Source organism: Malaclemys terrapin, chromosome 5 (genome assembly GCF_027887155.1).
Source record: "Malaclemys terrapin pileata isolate rMalTer1 chromosome 5, rMalTer1.hap1, whole genome shotgun sequence".
Classification (NCBI taxonomy): domain Eukaryota; kingdom Metazoa; phylum Chordata; order Testudines; family Emydidae; genus Malaclemys; species Malaclemys terrapin.
The window spans coordinates 61,826,119-61,851,338 of record NC_071509.1 but is presented as its reverse complement, the minus strand read 5'-3'; the positions used below and the strand labels follow the sequence as shown (position 1 = coordinate 61,851,338).

Below are 25,220 nucleotides of genomic sequence, written 5' to 3'. Positions count from 1 at the left end.
TCATTGAATAGGCCTTCCCCCCTCACTAGATTGGCATGCTTTGTATAGTGGTGAAGTTCTGATATATCTTTCTTAACTAAATAAATATTCCTGTTATTGCTGCACAGTATTCTCATAAGCAAAGTTCTCATTTTACAAATAAATATCAAAGTTTATTCAAGCTCAGAAAAGTGACTGTTAAAATGGCACCTTCTGATTAAGCAACATATTCAAAGACTGTGTCTTTGAGTCCAATTTCTGCACTTTACTGATAAATCCAATTTTAGTACTATTAGCCCAGTAGAGCAAATACAATCAGGGGAGAGTAACCTGGATTTCATATAAGTGCTATTTACTATTCTATTCTACCTCATGCATCAGCTACATTTAGAATGCAAAATCTTTATTACTGATGATGCTGAAAAGATAGAGCTGAGCTTGATTTTCAGATCCTAGATTGAGTTTATGGGACTGGCAGTTAGAAAAGTCATCTCTTGATTTATACATTTAAAAAATTAGATGTAGAAGTCTAGCTAGAGAATAAATATCATACCCCGTGATATTATTTTTACAGTTACTTTTCTGGCTATAGCTGCATTGGAAATGGGCCATTACTTGTCTTTACCCTCAAAACAGCTGCAGCCCTGTAAGTCTGCAGCCAAGTCACCAGCTGCTCTTTGACTTAATTTCCAGAATACCATTTTCAGGTCAAATAGCTTCAAGGGTAGTATTAAAGCATGATATCACTCGCACTATTAAGATAGACTTGCAGAAATCTGAACAACTCAGTCTTTCTGCAGGACATCCTCAGCCAATCACTAGTTAATATATTAATTATGATAAAATAATGGTCAGTGTGATTTACTTAACTTACGTTCATAGGAAAAGACAATGAAACAAATGTTCCAGTGGTAAATGTTTAAAAGCCTAGCTTTATTAAATGATTTTTTTGTTAATTAAATAAAATTGGTCTGTTGCTTATTTTTGTAGTGTCTGCCTTAACAAAATAAACACACAGGGAGAAAATCAGGTCCCATTAAAGTCAATGGCTTTAGTAGGGCCAGGATTGTATCCCTAATATTTCATAATAGCTGTCTTATATTAAGCATTATTACTAACAAAATATACAGGTATGGTGAAGAACAGACACCCTGGATCCATTGTGAAGAATTAGGCTGACGACAAAGGAGTTTCAACTTTTTGAGTATTAGGGGAACTAAGTAAAAGCAGTATCATATACTTTTAATGAAGCATATTACTGCATTTATTCAGAGATAAATGTTAATTTTAAGTCTCTCATTATTAGCTTGCTCCTACTCCCAACCTTATGGTAAAACTCCCATTGCTTGCAAGGGGATTGGACTGGGCTTTGTGTGTGTCCATCTGTCTCGAGTTTCTTGAGAGTAAGGTTTAGAATATGAAATGGAATAGAAATAGACTCAGGCCTGGTCTACACTGGGGGGAAATGGGGGATCGATCTAAGTTACGCAACTTCAGCTATGTGAATAATGTAGTTGGCTGGAGTACCGGGGTCGACGGGAGAGCGCTTAGGGGTCGATTTATCGCGTCTAGACTAGACGCGATAAATTGACCCCCGCTAGATCGATCGCTGCCCGCCGATCCGGCGGGTAGTATAGACGTACTCTGAGTGACTGGTCAAAAATCCTTTGTCCTATGTTTGCATGTTGGATGCCCTGATTGTCTATAATCCTAATTTGTGGTCAAATTTTGAGGTCATATTCAGTGGGGGCCTGGAGACATCTGTCCCAGGTCTGGTACTAGTTATTGTTGGATAATGAGAGTATGCTTATGAAATTAATGGATGACACCAAGCACTTTGAAGAACAGGATTAGAATTCAAAATGATCTTGACAAGTTGGAGAGTTGGTCTGAAATCAACAAGATGGAATTCAATAAAGGCAAAGGCAAAATCGTATGTACAAATACAAAATGGGGAATAACTGACTAGGCAGCAGTACTGCAGAAAAGGATCTGAGGCCTATAGTGGGTCACAGATTGAATATGAATCAATAATGGGATGCAGTTGCAAAAAAATCAAGTATCATTCTGAAGTGTATTAATATGAGTGTCATATGTAAGACACAGGAGGTAATTATTCTACTCTGCTTAGCACTGGTGAGGCCTCGGCTGGATTATTGTGTCTCATTTTGGGGGCCACACTTTAAGAAAGATGTGGATGAATTGGATAGAATCCAGAGGAGATTATAACAAAAATTATAAAAAATTTAGAAAACCTGACCTGAGAAAAGTTAAAAATAACTGGGCATGTTTAATCTTGAGAAAAGAAGATTGAGAGGGGACCTGATAAGTCTTCCAATATGTTAAGGGCTGTTACAAAGAGGACTATGATCAATTGACCTTCATATCCACTAATGGGCTTAATCTATAGCAAGGAAGATTTAGGTTAGATATCAGGAAAAACTTTGACTTAAAGATAGTTAAGTACTGGAATAGGTTATCAACAGAGATTGTAGAATCCCTGTCATTGTAGTTTTTAAGAACAGGTTAAACAAACATTTGTTGGGGATGGTCTAGGTGTACTTGGTCTTCCTCAGGATATGTGGGATGGAGTAGATGCCCTCTTGAGGTCCTTTCCCGCTCTACATTTCTGTGATTCCCCAACCAGATATCTCTGAGCTGTTTTTAAAACAGTGAACTAAATATCTTTCCTCCTCAGCATACTTACTACTTTTTACTCTTGGTGAAAGTACTGTACATAAGACATATGCATTATTAAATTTACTTTGGCGAACAGAGACTGCAGCAAGTAAAAGGAAAAACCTTAATTTAAGTTTAAAAAAAAATCAACATTTTTTTTATTCCTACTAATCATTGATTTTTAACTCCTTACCCAGATTTACTTATTTTTAACATGTTCCCAAGAAAAATCATAAGTAATGGTTGTAGAATTACTTGTTACACACAAAATTTACTTACCAGACACAAGACTTTAAGATATCTTTTCCAAGTTCATGCACAGGGAAAAGTAACTCCCAACAGTTGGGACATTTCAGGGCTTTGTGCAAGGTCGGTTCCCAAACTGGGGATGCCTTTGCCATCTATGAAACCTGAATTTTTATCCTTAATCCAGGATTCCACAGGGGGAGAAAGCAAGTTGGCTTTTTAAAAAAATGTTATTGATGATGGATAACCAGGCAGTAGGGCAGTGGTGGGCAACGTGCGGCCCACACTGCTTCTCGCGGCTCCCATTCTGGGCATGAAAGACTGCAACAGAGTGTAAAATGTTGTATACTGACTGCTTTAATTTTTCTTCTTCAGATGATAGGGATAGGTGTCATAGGACCTAGTCCTGCAAAGAATTATGCAAGTGCTGAACTTTAAGGACTAGAATAGTCCAATTGAACTCAGTGTGACTTCGTTAGTGCTTAAAATTAGCTGTGTGTGTAAGTCTTTTCAGGATTGAGGCCCTGGTCAGGAGTGGATCAAGAGTCCATTTTAAAGAGTAGCTATAGTTATCAGCTTGTATTTATCAGCTGCAAATAGAGAGAGATTTTTTTTAAAGTGAGTCTGACCTGTAACACTTGTCTTTTGTATGTTGACAGACATTTTTAACAATCTGGGTTAGAAAAATATTTTTAATACCTTAATAGTAGGGCTGGCTATTAATCGCAGTTAACGCCTTCAATTAACTGAAAGCAAAATTAACATGTTAATTTTTTTAACATGTTAATTGCGTACCTGTGGGCCCGGTGGGAGGCATCGACCAGGGGGAGAAGGGGCTGAAGCCCCAGCCTGCAGCTCAGGAGGAAGCATGGTGGGAGTTGAAGCCCTAGCCTACAGCTTCGGAGGTGGCAGGGGGGCTGGAGCAGCCCCAGCCTGCAGCTTCCCGGGCAGGGGTGGGTGCGGGGGCTGGAGCTTCCTGGGTGGCGGGGGGCTGGAGCCCTGCGCCCCAAACCCTGAGGTTTGGACTGAAGCCCCAAGTCCTAAGAGTGGCTGAAGCCCTGAGCCCCATGCCCCATAGCTCCCAGCCCTGACTCTATATTTGAAAATATAGAAATTCCCAACAGTATTTAAATAATGGTATTCTAATATTGATTAACAGTGTAATTAAAACTGCGATTAATCATGATTAATGTTTTAATTGTGCAATTAATCACAATTTTTTAATCGCACAATTAATCACGATTAATTTTTTTAATTGCTTGACAGCCCTAATGAATTGTATTTTAATATAAGCTTCAAAATCTTTAGTTGCAGTTTAGATAGCTTTTAAAATTTAATGTAGAAACAGTATGGAAATTGATAATGTTAATGCTTTAGCAAATATATTCAGTGCACATGCTGGCTCTGATTACCTCATTGAGGGATTTTCCCCCAGAGCTGTAGAAACTTGGCCCTGCAGTGTTTCCATTATATTGTCATCTGAGTACATCTGCAGAGGTGTATTAAACTGAGCATGTACAATCTTGACACCAGGAAGTTCCATTTCCAAGGGAATGTTAGGGGCCATCTTAGATGCAGCTTTCAAGTCAGTAGGGCAGATAGTGCTAACAGAAGAGGGGGTACTACGTCCACTGCCACCATCAATACCGGAAGGAGTACTGCCTCCACTGTGTTAATAGCCAGTTTACAGAAAGGTGTGCAACACATACCCAAAATAAAGACAAAATAAACAAGTGTAGAGATGTTAACATGACTGTAAAGAAAGAGATGAAATCTATCAAATATAGAAAAGCAAAAGTATGTTTAATCTAGTAAACTTTACTTCCTTAATTCCCTACCCTCCCCCCAAAAAAACAACACCTACAAACGAAACCCGAGAACAATAAATTAAAACCTCTGAATCTGTGAAAGCCCAGTGCATAAATATATTTTCCCCTGTCACTGACATTAAATATAACCTTCTGAAAGTTCAGAGTACTTGGAAAATAATATTACTTTGTACTTTTAACATTGTGCCTTTTTCAGAGGATTAATGAAGCCTCACCATACCCCTCTGAACTAGGTAAGCATTACTCCAGCCTCACAATGGGAAGTGGAGGCATTGAGAGGTTAAGTGACTTGCCCAAGATCACACAGTTAGTGACAGAGCCAGGAATTAGAACCCAAACTCTTCTTTCCAGTCTGTGACCTAAACGCTACATTACATTTCTTCACTTGAAAGGGTTTTCTATAAAGAAAACTTAAAATAACGTATGTGACTTTTTTAGATTGTCCTTAGTACTAACCTATAGTATTTATTACACCTTTAAACTTATTTCAACAATACATTTATTTAATACATATTTTTTCCATATATTTTGTTGAAAATTTCAAAAAAAGTTAAAAATGTTAAAAAATAACTGGACATACTTTTGCCATTCTAAATTATAACAATTCCAAGCAGAATGTAAAATGGCCCTTCACAAAAACAGAATAGATTCTCAAAGAATATGAAATGAATCTTGGTCTCTGTTACTTTTGAATTTAGAATGAAAATAGGATGTTGGATACTACTCCAGTTTTAGAAAAGCTGTAAAGCCGCTGGGCATTAATATGGGCAAAACCTCAGGAAAATGATTAGCAGAGTAACGTAGTGAATATTATATCAAAATGTTTCTTTTTAGTGTCTCTGGTTTTACCATTTTTCCCATAGCACTTAGGCCCTCTTCAGCCCTAACTGGACTAAGAGGGTTTCTTTTTCAAGGGGGCAATTTTTCCAGGAACAATGTATAATCCAGGCCTTCCACAGTCATCTGAGACCACTTCCTTCTCAGGGCCACAGTCACATAAATATGGTAATCAAACTCCTGGGAAGGATTGTGATTCAATCTGCTTCCCTCAACCTACATGTTTGTGTACTGATAGGTTCTTTCCTGGCTGACTCCTGAGTAAATCAGGGAGAAATTTATATTGCTCTCAGTTTGGATTCAGAGTAGCAGCCGTGTTAGTCTGTATCCGCAAAAGTTTGGAGATACAGTATAGTGCCTGCCTGACAGCTACATTTCAGAACTCTGCCCTGGAGAGGAGGAAGAGAGGCTAAAATGACCCAAAATTATTCTCCCTTTAGTTCTTAAGTGGAATTTGTGCAGGACCACATTCTGAAAGTTTAAAGAGAAAAACATTCCTTACCATCAAAGGAAAATTAATTCCAAAAAAGACAGGCAAGTTCCCAAGTAAGTATGCTGTCCCAGCATGCCCCAGCCAAAAGCCCATAGAAGGGACCAGTCACAGATACACATGCCAGTGCTTAGAAAAATCAGGGTCACACTTTAGAAGATTTGAATCCTCTGGCAGAGCAACACTTGTTAATGATGAGTTTCAAAAAATGGAATCCATTAAGAGAAGGCCAAAAGAAGCATAGCTATTGCTACCAGCAACAAAGAGAGGCAATGCTAAGTTAGGGTAAAGATTTCATACATCTGTTAATTAGTTTTGTCAGCATGAAGTCTATAATTGTGCCTAAAATTCCATTTATTGGCCAAATCCTCCAGTTCATACTTGGTTCTTATTTTGGCAAAATTCCTATTGAGAGAGGACTGTAGGAGTTGGCCTTATATCCTGAAGAGAGATTTACAATTGAGATGTGTTATTACTGTATTTAATAAAGAATATTATGAATGTAACCTGTTTTGGGATGTAACCCGCAACAGTTGCTTTGAGATCTTCAACATAATAAATTAAAATTCTCTTTTGGCAAACGTGACCTTAGGTACCAAATAAGCAGAATTTACTTAACGTATATGTTCAGTCCAGAGGGTAAAAAATTAACTGGCAACCAATACTATTGCCGCTACTTTGCAATTGCATAGCACCATTCATCTGAGGCTAATAAATAATACTTGCAATTTGAAGTATACAGAACTTTCCATTGTCAAAGCCCTTTACAAATATTAACTAATTAAGACCAGAAAGCTTGCTCACCTTTCTTATCAGATTAATTTTTGCATCTAATTTCCCATCTGCAATCCTGGAAAATGGTCATTTGTTTAAATATGTATCTTTTACAAAGCATTGTTTGGTTTAAAAAATGAATTTTCAGAACATACATTATGAAACAATCCTAATTATTCAAGATTATATAGAATGAGAGTGCTTACTGTAAGAAGAATAAATTCAAAAATATATGACCTTTTATAGACAGTCCCAACATTCAACTAAATGAGAAAAACGTGATATTAATATAGTTGAACCTTGTAAATTCTCACTGTGATGGTCTACAAGTCCAAAATTGTCACAAAAAACAGTTTCACGCCACTTCTCTGCAAAGCTTTAATAATAGAGTGCTGTAGTGGGGTCACACGTAGATTGTGACCTGTCCTTTGTGCCAACACAAGGGAGTAAGGGGGCATAAACTACACTCTGACTCTTCTGTGCCAGTGCTTTCTACTGGCACTTCTTGTGTATGGGAGGAGCAGGCCCCATAGAGTAGAGCTGCTGCATCCCCACCTCCTGCAGGTGAGTGGGAAAGGGTGGAGTAGACAGGGAGTGGGTGGACTGCAGACTGCAGTTAAGCTGGCACATTGGGAAGCATACACTACAACAGATCTAGACCTAGTGCTGTTTACTTCTTCTCAACAGCTGTGGGGAGACTGAGGGAGAGAGATGGACTCCCTGTGCCAAAATCTCCTGTCTAGGGCCCCCAGAGGGCAGTGCAACAATGTGCTGCCCCTTGTAATGCACTAGATCGTAATCTGATGACCTATCCCTCAGATTGTAAACTTTTCAGGGTATGGATCTTGTCATTTGTATGTGTCTGTGAGATGCGTAATAGCTGTAGAAATAATAATAACTAAGAATATACATAATTAAAACGAAACTTAATTTGTCAAAACAAATGAACAATACCCTTAATCTTTTTAATTGTACTGGTTCATTAACTGGACAGTTCACATAATTTGATAAACTGTATGTGTCTTCCCATTATGAATAGGATGTCAGTGAGGTTCATGCCAACTGCTTTGACGTCTCAGACTGCTGTATCAGACTTGAGTTGCTGGAATTATGGCACAAATATTTTTTACTTTGAAAATAAGGTATAGAACTGAAGCCACTGGTAGTAACAAAACTCCTGTAACGGAAAGCAGCATCCATAGAAATTGGGCCACTCAAACCTGTGAGGCCTCCTAGCCTATGTAGCCACAGAGGCTGCCTTTGATTCTAGAAGGATACTTTCCCTTCTATTTTGATCAAGTAGTATTGTTTCAGACATTATAACGCCCAATTATATGAGAGAGAGGTTAGATTAAAAAAATGGAGCTCATGTGCATAAACTCTTCCCTTTTCTGATAGTTTTGCAACGCTGTGGAGCTCAGATTTTTCTTTTATTTAGTTCCTCTGCAGCAGATTGCATTGTGAATAGGTCTGCCTGTGTGGCCTTTGCAATCTACATGGTTCAGAGGATCCTAATATGACAGGTTGGATTAAATTCTTAATTAGCAAGTTTACAAGTCATACGGATAGTGGGACTAGAGAATTTCACAGCTCCATAAACTTGTCAAGGTCAGATCCTGATCTCAATTGCACTGATGTAAATGTGGACCAGGTCCATTGAGTTGAAGAACCGTCATTGTAGTTATTCCAGACTCTCACCAGTGTAACTGACATCAGAATCTGGACCCTCTTCCTTTAGGAAATGGAAGCCTGAGCTCTGCAAAGCATGCATTTTATTTTTTAAAAGCTTTAAAATAAGCTTTAATCGCATAAAATAATTTCAAGTGCATTAATATCACATTTTCATATGAATTGTAAGTATGCATTAAAAAACCCATGCATCCAACACATCATACAGCTAGAGTTTATAACCTGCTTCGGCCTGAGACTATGAAAGGTTTGGGACGAATATTATGCTTGTGTTCAAAGTAATTCGTATCCTGTAAAAAAAAAAAAGGATTAAAATAACTTCCTTCAGTTGATGAATATTTATTACTGGGTAAAATTAGCGTACACAAAGGTTACAAATTGTTATGAACCAACTATTTTTATGTTGCATACTAGTGGTATTAAAAACACACTTGCTGTTACAGTCAGAAACACAGAAGAGTACAGGGTAGTGTAAGAGAGAAGGATGGTGTGTAGTATCGCAGCCAAACCCAGTGAAGGGGAATTTTTAACTATCTGCATTATCACTACTTTTATAGCTGAATGTTCACTCCTGGATGTTAAAAGGAAATTGCTTCATTTATCACCATTTTTGAAAAATATAACAGAAGTTTAGAGTATCAGAAAAGAAAAATAAAACAGCAAGAGCTGGACTTTTGAATGGACAACAAAACAGAATAGTATTGCCACAAAAGACCATGTAATATAAGTAAATACCAATACTTACTTTTGAGGTGAACTAGGAATTAGACCCCTCAGTTGTCCCTGAAGAGCGTCTTGAATATTGCCAGATGAATACAGCCCAATTGGAGAATTATAGGAGGAACTCACTACCTGTCTTTTGTCATCAATGTTTGCTGCTGCAACAAAAGGCTGGGCCCTTCTGTTATGAGCTGTACCAATAGGCTTGAATTCCTGTACGTAATAGGCAGACAAAATACACAAAGCTACAGTGCACACTGAAGCTAATAACGAGCAAAACTGACAACACTAGAATTTGTTAATCTCATTTTTAACAATGATTGTTAATCTCATCTTTCTCCACTGGAATTTAAAGACTTGATTAAGTAAACCCAAAGGTTACACAGACATTCTGTGTTTATCCATTAAACTTTCATGTGCTGAGTAATCCATGTATATTCAAATATTATTTGTCTGCCTTGTGAAGACAAATAAAACGAGTGGTATGTTTGCAAATTTACGTAAAACTTTCAATAATTTAGTAATTGGTATAAGGGTTGCATATAATCATATACACTTTAAAAGTATTTTTCTCTTTTTTCACTGTTTGCTTTATGAATTTTGTCTATAGTCAGCTTAATTGTTTACCTTAATTGTTAGCTAGTCCCTGTCCTCTGTTGTTTGCGTGTGTTTGTCACACAGCAATAGGGGAGAGAAACACATTTTAAAATAGGGAAATGAGATTGTAAAGCCAAAAAATTTGGCAGGGGACCATTGGGGAAGGTATAGCTCCTGAAATTATTTTTAACTGAAATCGACTAAATTTCATTTCTAGGGAAGAAGTCAATGTCAGAGCTTCTATTAGCCCTTAAAAAAGAAAAATCATAGATATATAGGTTGCCTACCAGAAGATGCAAACAGAAAAAAGCGGTTCTATTAAAAGAAAAAGTTAAGAAATAATGAACTGAAGAAGACCACAAGAACAGCACGTAGGTAAATCAACATAGAGAAGTTCATTTGCAGTTTTGTGTTGCTGTACATTGTGAAGGGGATGCAATGTAACAGTATATTAGTAATTAGATATTATCTTTTACCATCATTGAGGATCATTTCTAATTTATGTAATATATTTGATTCACAGTATTGGAAATTGATTCAATTCCATCATACACATTTAGGTCACAATAAGCAAATATTAAAAAATCCTAAAAATTGTCATTTCATCTAATTTTTAATTGTTGTTGACAAATGAACAGAAGACGTGACATCGTAATAGCATCTTCACAATGTTACAATGGTCAAAAGCATGTTTACATTGTTGCAATTAGTTAGACTTGAATTCCCTTTTCTAGGAAAATCATAATGTGCACAAAATGTCAACGACAAAACATACAGCAGCTGTTAAAACAGTCCAGCTCTTGTGTTTATCATACTTAAAACTAGGAAAGTTGTTCCTTTATACTAGAAATTTAGTAAGATCCAAGAGCATTCAAAGTCAAAACAGGAATAAGAAGCAATTACAATATTTAATTATGTTGTTATAGCTAACAGATGACCTTCTAATCAGTACAGGGCTAAGTTATTTTCATGACTATGTTCATGTCAGGAACAGAGGGAAGGTGGCTCAAGCAGTTTACACGTATGAACAGTGCTCATAGAATGAGTTCAGGACTGGGGTCACAGATTTATTAATTAATATATTATTATTCATGTTGTATACTTTAATAAAAAGTACATTATTGTTTATGTTTTGGAGGTGTCCTAACACTGAAGGACTTTAATTTAACTCATAGCATAATGTTGGGAGATGTAAATTAGTGTCAAATGAAGGTGTGGGAAGGGCAGGGACTCGTATTTTAGCATAATTATGCTTTAAAACTTGATTGCAATTACTAATACATTCTGATCATATATATGATGGTGATTATTGGATTCTTTTTCTGGTTTTGTTTAGATTTCTACCCTTAGCTATATAATAATAAAATTAGGGAAAGTATAACATCTTTCCTATTCAAAAATCAAATCACACTGAACACCATATTTAAAATGACAGGAAATCCACAAAGTAAGGCAGAAGTAAAATATAATTTAAAAGAACTACTGTAAGAAAAACAAACACAGTCATTTTAGCCAAGGTTAAAAAAGGGGAAAGGAGAAAGAAAAGTGTATGGTATACAGCACTGTTTCACACTGCTAGTAGAACATAAAAGAACAAACCAAAAGAAGTGTTTATTATGAAAGCAACATGCATTAGCCATTTTAGGCAGACTTATTTTCTCTGACTGTTTAAACTAGTGGAGATCCTTATGTTCTAAATTGCTTTGTTACATAACACTGTGTTTGGCTGTGTTACTAATACTAATTAAATGGTCTATTATTTCACAATATTTATCCATCATATTACATCATATTTCAATAGAAAGGAAAAAGCTGGATATTTTCTATCAGAATCAATCAAGGTGGCCATCAAAAATAGCTCTCAAGCAGCATTTCCTACTGTTAAGTAGTATTTCTGCCATAGGCTTCACTGCTTGCCCCTGCACACAGTTCTTCCTGGGGTAGGAGGAGAAAGTGTGCTCACCACAACTTGCAGTAAGTCCTTGTCCAGCTGGCTAAAAGAAATGAGGGCTCTCTCTCTGCAACTAGTCACAGAGGTGGAAGAAGGGGGAATGTTTACCTGCAGAGAGTGGTAAGAAGCAGGAAACAGCTGAATCAGGTTGCGGGGGAGGTATTGGCCTTCCAGCTGACCAAAAGGGTGTTGGTGTTTATACCTTGTGCAGTCTCCGTGAAGCCCACTTTTACCTTTATTGGGCTGGCAACACTCACCCTTAGATTCTGAAAAAGGACAGGGTTCTTTCATGATCCACTGTGGGCATCACACTAACCCTTTTTCCTTGGGGGCTTTTCCTTCACCTTCCCCACAGCAAGGTTAGGGTCTGGCAGGGTGAGGCAGTGGGGTTAGGTTATAAAGTCATAACTCAGTAAGTAGAACTCGTGGCAGCTGTCCAGTGCAGATACTCGTTATGAAAGGGATATGGTTATGAGATAAAATTGATTGGAATAGGATGTAAAAGAAAGCATTCTTTAGGGAGCTGAGGAAAGGTGAGGGTGGGGGGGTGTTCAGGGCGCCTATGTCTTGTATGGCAGGGTGCCAAACCCCCCTCTTTTTATAGCCACTGGATGGTGGGGTCCAAGTGAGTGATTATGTGAAAATGATTAAGGGAAGGATGATGACCTGCACTGTAAAGTATATTGCCGAGTATTCCCAGATATTTTAGGTGAATAAAGTTGTGACCTAATTACACCACATCCATTGCCTCCTTTGTTTCGTTCTGTTGTGGCTGAACAGTGTGTGTGTGTGTGTGCGGGGGAGATGGGGCAGTATTCAGTGCTGTGTATAAGAGCCTATGAATCTTCTAAACTCTGTGAGACTACTTAGCCTATTTCTTTCTTATGCTAAAGGTTCCTAGTTGAAGTTCCATGATTGGAACTAGGTGAATTATTTTTAATTTTTTAAATTTTTATATGGCCTCTTGTGAGCTTCTGGAGAATGGCTGTGCACCTGCTGAAATTTAAATTAAACTGAACTCTCTGCTAGCATGCTGGAGCAGGGAATCACTTATAATGTGTTTTATATTTTTGGTTATTTGTAATTGTAATTTTAGAACTCTCAAACAGAAGTAATACATTTCTCAGAGTCATTGATTGTCATGTAGATTTTTGCTCGGGCATGCATGAATCTTGATCTATATTATTATTTATGTACTGATTAATGTTCAGTTTTTAAAAAAGTAATATTCTTGATTTTTTAAAATATTTATGATACTTTACTTACTGTAGTAAACATTAACTTTATATTAACAAAGGTTTCTGTCTGGCAGAGAGTCAAAAATTGTGGCTGGATTTTGAAAAGGGTCCTGTGTTTACCACAACTATGACCTGTGGAATAAGTTCAAGAGAGACTTAAGAACAGGAAATGCTTTTAATAGAACGGTTTCAGAGTAGCAGCCGTGTTAGTCTGTATCCGCAAAAAGAAGAACAGGAGTACTTGTGGCACCTTAGAGACTAACAAATTTATTAGAGCATAAGCTTTCGTGGACTACAGCCCACTTCTTCGGATGCATATAGAAACTCTTCTGTCTATATATAAACTTTTTTTATTTCCCTTTTAAGGGAAGAAGTAGACATGCAAATGAATGTTGACTGTTTAGTTTAGCACTGTGGTTTTCAAACTTTTTTCAATTGTGAACCCCTTAATAATTTTGAATGGAGGTGTAGACCCCTTTGGAAATACTAGATACAGTCTGAGGACTCCCAGGGGTTCACGGACCACATGTTGAAAACCACTGTTTATGGGAATGACAACATTTTGTGGACTCCTTAGATATAGTCCGCGCATCCCCGGAATCCATGGACCACAGGTTGAAAACCACTGTTATAGCAGAAGCAATTTTTCTGATGACAGTAATGGAGATAGCTTTTCAATAACTTGTTGCCAAATAGTACTTAACTGTTCAACTACATTATGTGTTTTTAAAAAACTGTCTCCTTTAGGCATAAAATTATAATGGTGTAGGCTTATTGACAATCAGATTTTTTTTTTCTACAGCTTTTTCTATTTGGAGGAAACCCTGACATTACAAAAGCCTTTTCTTCCGTGTATGTCCTAGATACCCCACAAAAGTATGCATTTAAAATAGTTGTATCATTTCTTGATGCCTGGTATCATACTACTAAAATTACTATACTATTTTTGCTAAAATACATTGTACTAGTTAATACAAACGTTTGTAGGATATTTGGAAAAAATAGGTAGAATTGGAACCTTGAGATTATATTTATGTTTAAAAGCCTGTCAGAGCAGGATCGCATCACTTATTTCATGGAGTTCACTGGGATCGAGTCTGTTCCTAAATTTATTGTGGAATAGAGAGTCTTGATAATCTATCATGGAATAATATATTGAAATATTTGTTTTGATGCTGTCCTGCCAGCACAATAATAATCTTTTTTCAGCTAAGATTGAAATAATAATATTTATGTACACCTCTACCTCGATACAACGCTATCCTCGGGAGCCAAACAAATCTTACCGCGTTATAGGTGAAACCGCGTTATATTGAACTTGCTTTGATCCACTGGAGTGCACAGCCCCGTCCCCCCGGAGCACTGCTTTACCGCGTTATATCCGAATTCGTGTTATATCGGGTCACGTTATATTGAGGTAGCGGTGTACTAAGGCTAGAGAATGTATGGCAAATGGAACAAAGCACTATGAACCACATGCTGAAATCTGTCCCCTACAGCCTCTAGACTGCAGTTAAAGTAGATAGTTATACATTGATCAGTGTGGACTGGACATCCCTCCCACATGCAGATCTGTACAAGGACTTCTATATAAGTTCTAGGCAGGGGAGAATTCAAACCGATTTCATTTGCCTTGCTCGTGTGCAGGGATAAGGACTTTACCTTTCTTAGCTACAGATAGAATGATCCAGTTTATGACTAATCCATTTGATGGCTGTCTGAATAGTTTAGTCTTCCACAAATTCAGAATTTGCAATTTTCTAAAGCTCTGTGGCTTTGCGAGGTGCCACAATTGTTTATTGAGTTAAAGATACTCAACCTTACTGCAGCACCCGGTTCAACTGACTGTCACGTCACAAAGACGGCTATGGTATTATAACTGAATCATTTTGATATTTGACATTTAGTTCCATCTGAAGAAATAAAAAATATGATGGATGAAATATCGAAAAGAGATACAGCAATTTAAACATTAGTATCAAAGGAGATATTTTCTTTCCATAATAAAACTATAGTGAAGTGTAAAGTTTTGAGAGAACGTTTGAGGCACTCTGCAGTTTTTCCACAAGAGAATTTTAGGTTTTATTTAAATGTAAATGTGAAATTTAAAATGTCAGTCATTTAAAATCATGTCCATGTATTTAATACATTTTATGATTTATATCAAGTTAAGTAGACAGTGGAGGAAATGTGCTATAAAGAATTATGACAATGAATGAGACAATTTAGAATGTGAAAAGCTATATTGAAATATGTTGGTGACTTATAAAACTTCTTACCTGTGGATCAGCTTCCAAATTTATTTTAAAGGGATGAGCTTTGCCATCTTCTGAAACTTGTGGAGACCATAATCTACTTTCTGCCCTATAAATAAGAGAAAAAATCCCTCCCATAAACATGGCACATACACATGAAATATATACACTGCAAACTTAAAATCTGAAGTTTGTTCAAAAATCTTTTTGAATGTTTTAACATATAAAATTCTTTTAATGATGTGGACAGAATCTTATGTGTTGTTTTTGTGAATTTACTAGTCAGAAAACTTACATAGTAAGTTATACATGAAGATACACCGTACTGAAGATTATGCATGGCTCTAATAGTTTCTTCTTGAGTTCAGGTTTCAGAGAGGTAGCCGTGTTAGTCTGTATCAGCAAAAACAATGAGGAGTCCTTGTGGCACTTTAGAGACTAACGAATTTATTTGGGCATAAACTTTCATGGGCTATAACCCACTTAATCAGATGCATGGAATGGAAAATACAGTAAGCAGGTATAAATATACATCACATGAAAAGATGGGAGTTGCGTTACCAAGTGGGGGGTAAGTGCTAACGAGGCCAGGTAATTGCTAAGGAGGCCAATTGAATCGAAAGCTTATGCCCAAATAAATTTGTTAGTTTCTAAGATGCCACAAGGACTCCTCATTGTTTTTTCTTGAGTTCAGTGATACCTGGAGCAGCAGGCCCTTTGTACCTTTCACCTGAGGTTCTCAAAGCATTTCACAAATACTAATTAAGCAAGCCTGAAAAGCAACCATGTGAAGTTATTACAATTTCAGTTGGGAAAATGCAGAGACTTATGGCCTGTTTTTCAAAATTAGGTAAGTGCAATTGACATATGTAAAAAGCATAATTTGAGCATGAATTGTTACAGTTTTGTATGCAGACTGGGTAACTGTGCAAATGATCCTTTGCATCCCTTTGGCATGCATAATAGTAGTAACTATGTGTGTAAATTTAGAATTTTTACATGCTTACTTACACATATCTTACTCTGAAAATCAGGCTGTAACACTGATATACATCAAGTCAGTGAGAGAGCCTTAAATAAAATGTAGATTCTCTGACTCCCAAACCTGCGCTGTAGCCACAGTGCTCTCGCCAATAAACATGTTTCTTGACATGAAAAGGAGAACTGCAGTAATATGGTCAGCATATTTTAAAAGTTATCTCTGTGGCAATTTAATGACTGAGTTAAATTTTCATCTGTGGCTCATATATTTAAAACACTGATAAATTATGGACTGAGTTTACAGCTGCCCCATGCACAGAATTTTCATCAACCTTAGTAGAAATGTTGTGAGAACTACAGCTGCAGATTCAGGTCCAGAAAACATAATTTTATTAAGCACCTTGCACTCTTGTGATCCCAAAGCATTGCCTAAAGGAATGAGTCATTTGTTGTTATGCTATCTATTTAGTTTAGACCTTGATTCAGGAAAACACTTAAGCATTCACTTAACTTATAAATATGTGCTTAAGTTCATGTTGACTTCAAACTTTAAAGGTAAACACATGCTTAAATGCCATCCTCAATAGGGATGCTTTCCTGAATTGAGGCTTTAAGCCATGATCCTGCAACTGGTTTTGCATGTGTTTAACTTTACAACCATCTGTAGTCCCATTGATGTGAATGGTACTACTCATGTTAGTAATGTTAAGTATGTACATAAGTGTTTGCAGAATTAGGGCCCTAGATTGTAATGGCCTGATCCTGTGAGATGCTATTCCCATTGAAGAAGAGATGGTCAGCACCTTGCAAATTGGACCCCTGGTCTCCTGTATGTCTGTAAAGTTCCATGCACATTAGTGGTGCTACAAAAATAATACTGATAGTGCAGTATTTATAGACATGATCCAAAGCCTGTTTAAGTCAATGGACAGAAAGTGTAAAAACCCTTATGAATTCAGAACTACCATACACAGAATCTTAGACGCTGGTATCTGTTTAATTAAGAAATGGAATACTATCAATTAGATCATTCCTTATTCTTTTTGAAAGGATCCATGGAATATGTAATGTCTACCTAGACAGTCATCGAATAAGAGGGAAAAAGACCTCAGTTTCTTAATGTCTCCTCCAAAAGTAAATATGATGTTGTGGTCCATACATATAATGAAATACCTCTCAATTTTGAGACAAAGTTGATGTGATGCTGCTTTAATTCTCTCCTGTGCATCATTATGAGTCATGTTCTCTGTACCATAGCCATCAATAGCTAGAATGACATCACCAGGACTTAAATTGGCTGCTGAAGCCTTACTTCCTGGAGTAATCTAAAAGATATAAGAAAAATATAATATATTTTTTACTAATTTTTTTAATTAAAGCACATCTGTAAATCTCTCTAAAAGCAGTAATATTAATTTTCACTTTTTGAATACTCTGTGTATTTTCTAATATTTTACCAGGTTTGAGACTAAAATGTAATGTAATCCCAATGTTAAAAACAAAAATTACAGCAAGAATATTTATGCTTTCTCAGAAACAAGCAAAAAAATTGAGTGCACACTTTGTCTCTAATTGTTCACTTCTCCTAATTAATTCTACCTGTTGTCTTTACAGCTATGCTGTCACCGCGTGGTTTTGAAAAGAAAATAAGAAAAGGTTTTTTTAAATACACATTTCCTAAAAACATCCAGCTGCATGTAGAAACTCTTTCAGGTTTTATCTATTTTCCTCTGCATCCCCTTTGTTTTTCCTTTATTTTTTTTATCTAGCTGTTATATTTTTCTTTGCTTTTTACAATGCTTTTTCTGTGTAAAATGGTTTAAATATTTATTAATCTAATAAAATATAAATCCAGATAGAATATTTGCATATTTGCAAACAGGAAAGGCCGGCAGCTATAATTATGACCTAAAAAAGGCCATCCCTCACAAATTCTGGATGTCATCCTTGCGTGTGAATATGAGATTTTACACGCTTCTAAATTGACGCTATATTTCTATACAGGCCGTCTACTTTACAAGAAAAATATTATGGTGACATTTAAAATCCAACCAGATAAGCCATTTTACACCAAACCAGCATTTCATCTCAACAGATTTGTTAATTCACAGCCTTTGAAGGACCAGATTGTACCTTTTAGACACTGACCATCATTGAGGTTGAAGCAGAGCTACCCCTCTATCCTTACCAAAAGATCATTCTCAACTGCTGGGAAAGAGAAAAACCAGCTTTTAATGGGAGAAGAGCAATTTGTTCCTCCTGTTGCTTGTATCGGCCCTTTTCAACCCGAGCAGCTAGTCAAAGTTTGGGTCCCCCGGGATGTTCCAGGTGGAAGTAGAAATTGATGGAGTCTGGTATTTTCTTTGATGCAATCTTGCTTATTTACAAGGAATGCACAAAATCCTGTGTCTCTCAATGCAGAAGGAACCAAGAACAAACGGAGGATTTTTTAGCTTACAGCCCCCAAGACTCTTTAGCAAAAAACAGACCCAAAAACTCACTCTCTAGTTTTTTTCCAGATCACACTGGGTACATCTACCCTGAAAACAAACAAAAAACCAGCCATGGCAGCGAGTCTCAGAGCCTGGGTCAACTGACTCAGGCTCATGCTGCAGGGCTGAAAATAGCTCTGAAGTTGTTCCTGCTCAGATTGGAGCCTAGCTCTGATACCCGCCACCCTCACTGGGTTTCAGAGCCGGGGCTCCAGCCTGAACAAGAATGTCTACACTGCTATTTTTAGCCCTGTAGTGTGAGCCCAAGTCAGTTGCCCTGGGCTCTGAGACTTGCTGCTGCAGTCTAGACACGCCTATTGTGCTTACAAGCTTCTGCTTGGCTTTCTTGCCTCTCCTCCTCTCTCCCTTGTTGTCTGGCCTCTGTTTCTGTGTATTTTCACACCCTTACACACACCTGGTCACAATACCCAGCTGAACCCTTTGCCCACATAGTGCTAGTTTCTGGGCAGACTTTCTTAGGCTTTGTTTTAGTTGTGGCCCCTTAATTGTCTTTTACACTCTCTTAAATGGAGGACTTGTTCATACATCAGTTTGAATGAATTTTTAACTGAGCCCATAATAAGGTTTCACCTACAATAACCCCCCCCCCCTCACCTCAGCCTTGGCTATCATCCCAATGAGGCCTAAAATGATGATACCCAATAACCCCACCCTAAACAGAAAGAAATAATTTAGCATATTGCTACTGATACAAGCTTAACTATTTACATTTCTACAGTATCTTTCTGTCAGGATAGTTTCATATCACCTTTCAGTCAACCCCTGAGGAATGCCTATTGTTTCTGCTGAACTTGCTGGCTGAAGCAGACCCTGCCTGTTCTATCTGAATGGGGAATTCACTCTGTAACAACTTTTCTAGCCTCAACTTCCCCAGCTACATTCTCAGATTTGGGGGTAGGTGGTCAGGCAGGCAAGCTGAAATTCTGTCCGTCAAACTGTAAGAACTAGCCTCTGTGTCCAATATGAAAGGGGATTTGAAACATGGATAGACCAAGACAGGGACAGTCACAAAAGACTTTTTCAGTGTGCTGATCACTTTCCCTTTTTTTCTATTTGCTGCTTGTCAGAAACACTCAGCAAACAAATGCGATCAGTTTTTATTTCAGGTTCACAAGAGCTTTAGCAGCTAAGATTGCCCTGAGACCCTGGGTCTCAAAACAGATTTCAGCCACTCTCTATCTTTCCTTTGTTGGAAAGCTACCAAAGCATGTAGCTGTTATAATGCCCCCAGGGGCAGGACAATTTTTCCACTGCAAACCAATTACCTACAAATAATTTATCCCGCCTGGGCCGTATCTTGAAGGGGAATTTCACAGATAGAATTTGTAAGACATCTTTCCTGACATTGATTACACAGTTAATAGCCAAGTATCAGAGAGATAACTGTGTTAGTATCCACAAAAACAACGAGGAGTCTGGTGGCACCTTAAAGACTAACAGATTTATTTGGGCATAAGCTTTCGTGGGTAAAAAACTCAGTTCTTCAGATGCACGAGTGAAAATTAGAGATACAGGCATAAATATATTGGAACATGAAGAAAAGGGAGTTAACTTACAAGTGGAGAACCAGTGTTGACCAGGCCAATTCAGTCAGGGTGGATGTGGTCCACTCCCAATAATTGATCAGGAGGTGTCAATACCAAGAGTTGGAAAATTGCTTTTGTAGTGAACCAGCCAGTCCCTATTCAAGCCCAGATTAATGGTGTTAAGTTTGAAAATGAATTGTAGCTGTGCAGTTTCTCTTTGAAGTCTGTTTTTGAAGTGTTTTTTGTTGAAGAATGGCTACTTTTAAATCTGTTATTGAATGTCCAGGGCGATTGAAGTGTTCTCCTACTGGCTTTTGTATGTTACCATAGCTGATGTCTGATTTGTGTCCATTTATCCTTTTACGTAGAGACTGTCCGGTTTGGCCAATGTACATGGCAGAGGGGCATTGTTGGCACATGATGGCATATATCACATTAGTAGATGTGCAGGTGAATGAGCCCCTGATGGTGTGGCTGGTGTGATTGGGTCCTATGATGGTGTCACTAGAGTAGGTATGGGGACAGAGTAGGCAATGGGGTTTATTACAGGGTTTGGTTCCTGGGTTAATGTTTCTGTGGTGTTATTAGCCATACTCCTATTATTGTTGTTTGACTGCCAAGCTCTAAACAAAATCTGTGGGGTTGGTCCTTGTATCTCCCCTAACCTTGTCCCTTCAGGTTGGTGTTCCTTCATTTCCTGAACTGGGGAAGGGGCTTTCACTAGACACTTTCAAGAGTCTCTCTTGGCCTATCTTATATTGATAACAATCCTTTCTGTGGCCAATTTTGTCACAGTACCAACGTTTAACTGAACTGTTTCCTTTAATTTTTGCATTATTGCCAGTTTCCCTTGTTTTACACACCAAATTTATCAGTTTTTCTTCTTATTCAATAAGGTCCTGAAACAGATTAGAATCTCTTCTTTCATCATACATATGGGACCACAGAGCTGTATTTACAGGGCTCATGGTGATCAGCTTCCATCTTCTACACTAGCAGCTACATTATCTTCTGGACACTGTTACAAGAAAAGATTCAAGTTCTGTGGAAAATTGGATTCCTTTTGCTGATTTTGATCCGCAAATCCAAGTCCAGCCAAGCATTTATAAATTGGTCCATTGCCAGTTTAGCGTTGAGAGCCTTGATGGTATCTGGCGATGCTCAGAACATAAGTCTTTGCAGGTTCTCTGCCAGCTCACATGGGATTTCTTCTTTCCTTCTAGCTATAGCCTCTTAGCTGTACCTGGGCCAGATCAGATTGATGGCTAACTCCAAACTGCATGTCAAGGGCTTGTACCAGGTCTGGCTAATTCATTTTTTTTTTCTGTGGGTAAGTTCTGTAGCACAATTAGAGCTGGCCCACCTAAGTTGGCTGATAGTAATCCCCATTTCTGTCTTTCCTTCCAGCCATTCATTTGAGCTATAATGTTGAACTGAACCAAATGAGCCTCCCAGCAGAGACGACCGGTGCTTGCTGATAGTGGGGGAAGGAGGGTGGCAGAGTGAGGGCAGCCAGCTTCAGCAGTGTTACTGAGCATGCTCAGTCCATGTGAGCATGCTCTGTATAAGCCAACCAGCAAATCTGGGGGGGAGGGGTATGTGACCCCGCATGCCCTTCCATGCGTCGCCCCTGCCAAGAAGTTTTTTCATTATTTGAGCTGGGACAAACTGACTTGTCCCCTCTGAGCCTTGGTGGGTTACAAATGGGGCAGAAAATTGTTGTAAATGTCTGGTATTACCCTAGTCCTCCGGCTGGCTCAGTTCCTCATCCAGACAGCTATCTTCCACTGTGGCCTGTGACCCTTTGATTTCCTTCTGGACCTGAATTTTTCAACTCAAGTCCATGCTGCAACTCATCTCAGCAAGTTCCAAATTGGCCAAAGTCTGTTTGGTTTCCACTGCTTCATGGAAAAACTTTAATCAGATTGTTGTTCACCTCATCAATCTGTTTTACCATTCTAGCCCGGGTATGTTGCCACTGGGTTTCCCAGTCTGTCCAAGTGTTTTTTAGTTGCAGCTCCATACAACAAACTCATCTCAACATGCAAGTTCACTCTGAGCCCTTTCTGGGAAAACTCCAGCTCTTGTTTTAGATCTTGTTTTAGGTCTTGTCTTAATTACTTTTGCGAAGTCTACAGCTCCCATTTGAGGTCTTGTTTTAAATCCTGCTGGCCATTTTTTATTTCTGCAAGAACCTCCGTTATTTGTTGCATCTTGGTTCAACAGGAATACCACCAGCTCACAATCTCTCTACTTGGAAACTAGATCACACTTCTGACACCAGTGTTGTCACTTTTTGGCCTGAGCTGCTTGCTAAAAATTCAGTGTCTAGTAGGTTGCTCCAGTTGGGAGTAGAAATTGGTGATAGTTGGGTATTTGTTTGATGCAATTTTGCTTATTTACAAAGAACGTACAAAATTTTGTCACTGTGAATGCAGAATGAATCAAGAACAAAAAGAGCAGTTTCTTACCTTACTGCCTCTTCAGTCAACACAAGATCCAAAAGATTTTTTTTTTTTTCATGATCACATGTGCTTACAGCCTCCTTCTTGGGTTTCTCCCCACTCTCCCCCCTTTCCCAGTTCTTGTCTGTTCTCAGTTTCTGTGTGTTTCATAGTGCCATGCACCTGTATGAATGTGACCCCTCTGCCCACATGGTGCTAGTTTCTGGGCAGACTCTATTAGGCTTTGTTTTCAGTGTGGTCTCTTGACTGTCTCTTACAACAATCTTAAATGGAGGACTTGTTCATACATCAGACTTGTTCATAACATTCCCAACAGTATTTTGACATGGTTTCTTTCATGGTAAAGGAAACACGCTTTAAAACCTGTGGTAGCCAATCAAGAGTTTCTCTAGTGACTAAAAGCGACTGTTCTCTGCAAAGATACAGAGACATTGTTCCAACCTGAAACACAGTGTTTTCTAGAAATTCTGTTAGGGTGACACAGGGTAATGCTTAACTACCACAATTTAGCCCTGTGTTAGAAAACTTGCCCATACTGAGAGCATTAATTTTATTATATATTTGTACAGCACCTCGTACAAAGGGGTCCAACTTGGTTGTGGCCTATGGGCACTACCACAGTATGAATAATAATTAATAAAATAAATGAATAAGTACCAAAGTGATTCTGGTTTCTCACTCTAATAAGAGCTTTAAATTTAAGCTTTAAATAAATAAATGAAAGAAAGTGCTCCTATTTCAGTACATTTGAAAATGTCTCCATACAAAATGCACCATCAGCTGTTTTTAGGTATAACACTATTTACAGCCAGCCCTGTAAATGAGTTAAACTGATAAGTCTGTAAAGGGTGTTAATACATTTGTCTTTGGGTGAGGCATGATCGTGATAGAATGATCACAGATTCTTAAATCTGAGGAAAGGACAAGCGCAAAGGCCCAGATTCTGAAAGTTTTCAAATCAGTAGGAGTTAGGCACCTAATACCTTTGAGAATCTTGCAATTATGAGGGGAGCAAAATATCTGACAAAACACTCGTAACAAAACTTTGTATTCTTTTATTAGCCCAAGGTTTTAAATTTAGTGCACAATAGCACGCTTTTAAGCAGATTCCAGTGTTTCCTCTCCCTTTGATATAGTAGAATCCTACCTGGCTGAACAGCCAGTGCTCTACAGGCATGGCCAGCTCTAGGCACCAGCATTCCAAGCATGTGCTTAGGGCGGCACTTTTCAAGGGGCGGCACTCTGGCTTTCTTTTTATTTTTTTTGCTTGGGGCAGTAAAAAACCTGGAGCTGGCCCTGTCTATAGGGATTCTTGCTCTCTGCAGATCAGCTTATTAGTTCTTGGAGGGATAGCTCAGTGGTTTGAGCATTGGCCTGCTAAACCCAGGGGTTGTGAGTTCAGTCCTTGAGGGGGCCACTTAGGGATGTGGGGCAAAATCAGTACTTTGTCCTGCTAGTGAAGGCAGGGGGCTGGACTCGATGACCTTTCAAGGTTTCTTCCAGTTCTAGGAGATAGGATATCTCCATCATATTATATTAATATTATTATTATTAATTCTTTGGAGGTCTTGTGGAAAGGAGAAGCTTCAGATTAATCTCTTCTCCCTGAGGCTCAGAAGTAGTTGCTGATGTAGCTCCGTGTGTGCTGGTGGGGCAAGTGTCATCTGGGTTGTTGACTGGGAGTCTTTAGACCTGCCCCTTCAGCTCTTTAGAAATGGCCTGGCCATGTCTCTTAACGTCACACTGTCCCAGCTGTTGGTTCTTACTAGGGTAGCACTAAATTGATGGAATAGTGTCATGTAAAGACCAAGGGACAGGGGAGATCCCAGGATAAATTGTATTGGGGTTGCCAGTGGGGAAATATAAGTGGAAAGCAAATACATAACTTGTAAAAAATGTAATTCCCTTGCTACAGTTTTTGAATCCCCTAGTCCAGTGGTTCTCAACCTTTCCAGACTACTGTACCCCTTTCAGGAGTCTGATTTGTCTTGTGTACCCCCAAGTTTTACCTCACTTAAAAACTACTTGCTTACAAAATCAGACATAAAAATACAGTGTCACAGCACACTATTACTGAAAAATTGCTCACTTTCTCATTTTTACCATATAATTAAAAAATAAATAATTAGAAATATAAATATTGTATTTAACTTCCAGTGTATAGTATATAGAGCAGTACAAACAAGTCATTGTCTGTATGAAATTTTAGTTTGTATTGACTTCGCTGGTGCTTTTTATGTAGTCTGTTATAAAACTAGACAAGCATCTAGATGAGTTGATGTACCCCCTGGAAGACCTCTGCGTACCCCTGCTTGAGAACTACTGCCCTAGTCTGTGAGAGTATTGGGGAAGGAAGATCCCTCCTCTCAACAACAGTGAATATAAAGCCCTTCAGCCTTGTTTTCTCTGACAGTATGTCTCTCTTGTACATGGCTTTGGGCATCCGATGAT

The 25,220-nt window shown here is 38.2% G+C and overlaps 1 protein-coding gene across 4 annotated transcripts in view; it reads right to left on the bottom strand.

Moving 5' to 3' along the window:
- Positions 1–25,220, bottom strand: part of PDLIM3 (PDZ and LIM domain 3) — a 42,617-nt gene that overhangs the window by 6,291 nt on the left and 11,106 nt on the right. For 2 of the 4 annotated variants that reach the window (XM_054029465.1, XM_054029467.1), the window contains 4 exons: positions 17,439–17,590; positions 15,309–15,393; positions 8,746–8,813; positions 4,317–4,571 (listed from right to left, as the gene is read on the bottom strand). In XM_054029465.1, the coding sequence (XP_053885440.1) occupies positions 4,317–4,571; positions 8,746–8,813; positions 15,309–15,393; positions 17,439–17,590 (560 nt within the window). Of the gene's footprint in view, positions 1–4,316; positions 4,572–8,745; positions 8,814–9,268; positions 9,457–15,308; positions 15,394–17,438; positions 17,591–25,220 lie in introns of all 4 variants that reach the window. The other 2 variants (XM_054029466.1, XM_054029468.1) reach the window with 2 other exon arrangements.